The following is a 324-nucleotide window of genomic DNA, read 5'->3' on the forward strand; positions in this document are numbered from 1 at the left end:
CCCCTGCCCCCGGGTGGGGCTCCCCCGCAGCGCTGGCAAGAGGTCAAGGGCCCGGACGCTGGCGCTGCCCCACACCTCCAGCAGCTCCACCAGGCAGCGGGTGAAGGCCCGGACCTCTCCCTCGGGGGGCATCTGGGGGGCCCGGGTGCCTGCGTCCCTGATGGGTCCCCTCCCGGGTGCCTGGGGCTCCCCCAGGACCCAAAACAGCACCCACACCCGCTGCAAGGACCGTGCCTGGGGTGCCTGGGTCTCCTCCCTTCAGCCCACCTGGATAACTGGGTGTCCCCCTGAGATGCCTGGGTCCCCCAAAACCTTGGTGTTCCC

At 71.6% G+C, this 324-nt stretch overlaps 1 protein-coding gene across 1 annotated transcript in view; it reads right to left on the bottom strand.

Annotated features, from left to right (window-relative positions):
* The window catches only part of LOC104133716 (steroid 21-hydroxylase-like), a gene marked incomplete at its 5' end in the record, with an annotated part of 4347 nt that overhangs the window by 3658 nt on the left and 365 nt on the right, over positions 1–324 (bottom strand). Inside the window, one exon of the mRNA XM_009647151.1 lies at positions 8–132. Within this exon, the coding sequence (XP_009645446.1) occupies positions 8–132 (125 nt within the window). The remainder of the gene's footprint in view (positions 1–7; positions 133–324) is intronic.

Source organism: Egretta garzetta, unplaced genomic scaffold (assembly GCF_000687185.1).
Source record: "Egretta garzetta isolate BGI_Z169 unplaced genomic scaffold, ASM68718v1 scaffold2169, whole genome shotgun sequence".
Classification (NCBI taxonomy): Eukaryota; Metazoa; Chordata; class Aves; order Pelecaniformes; family Ardeidae; genus Egretta; species Egretta garzetta.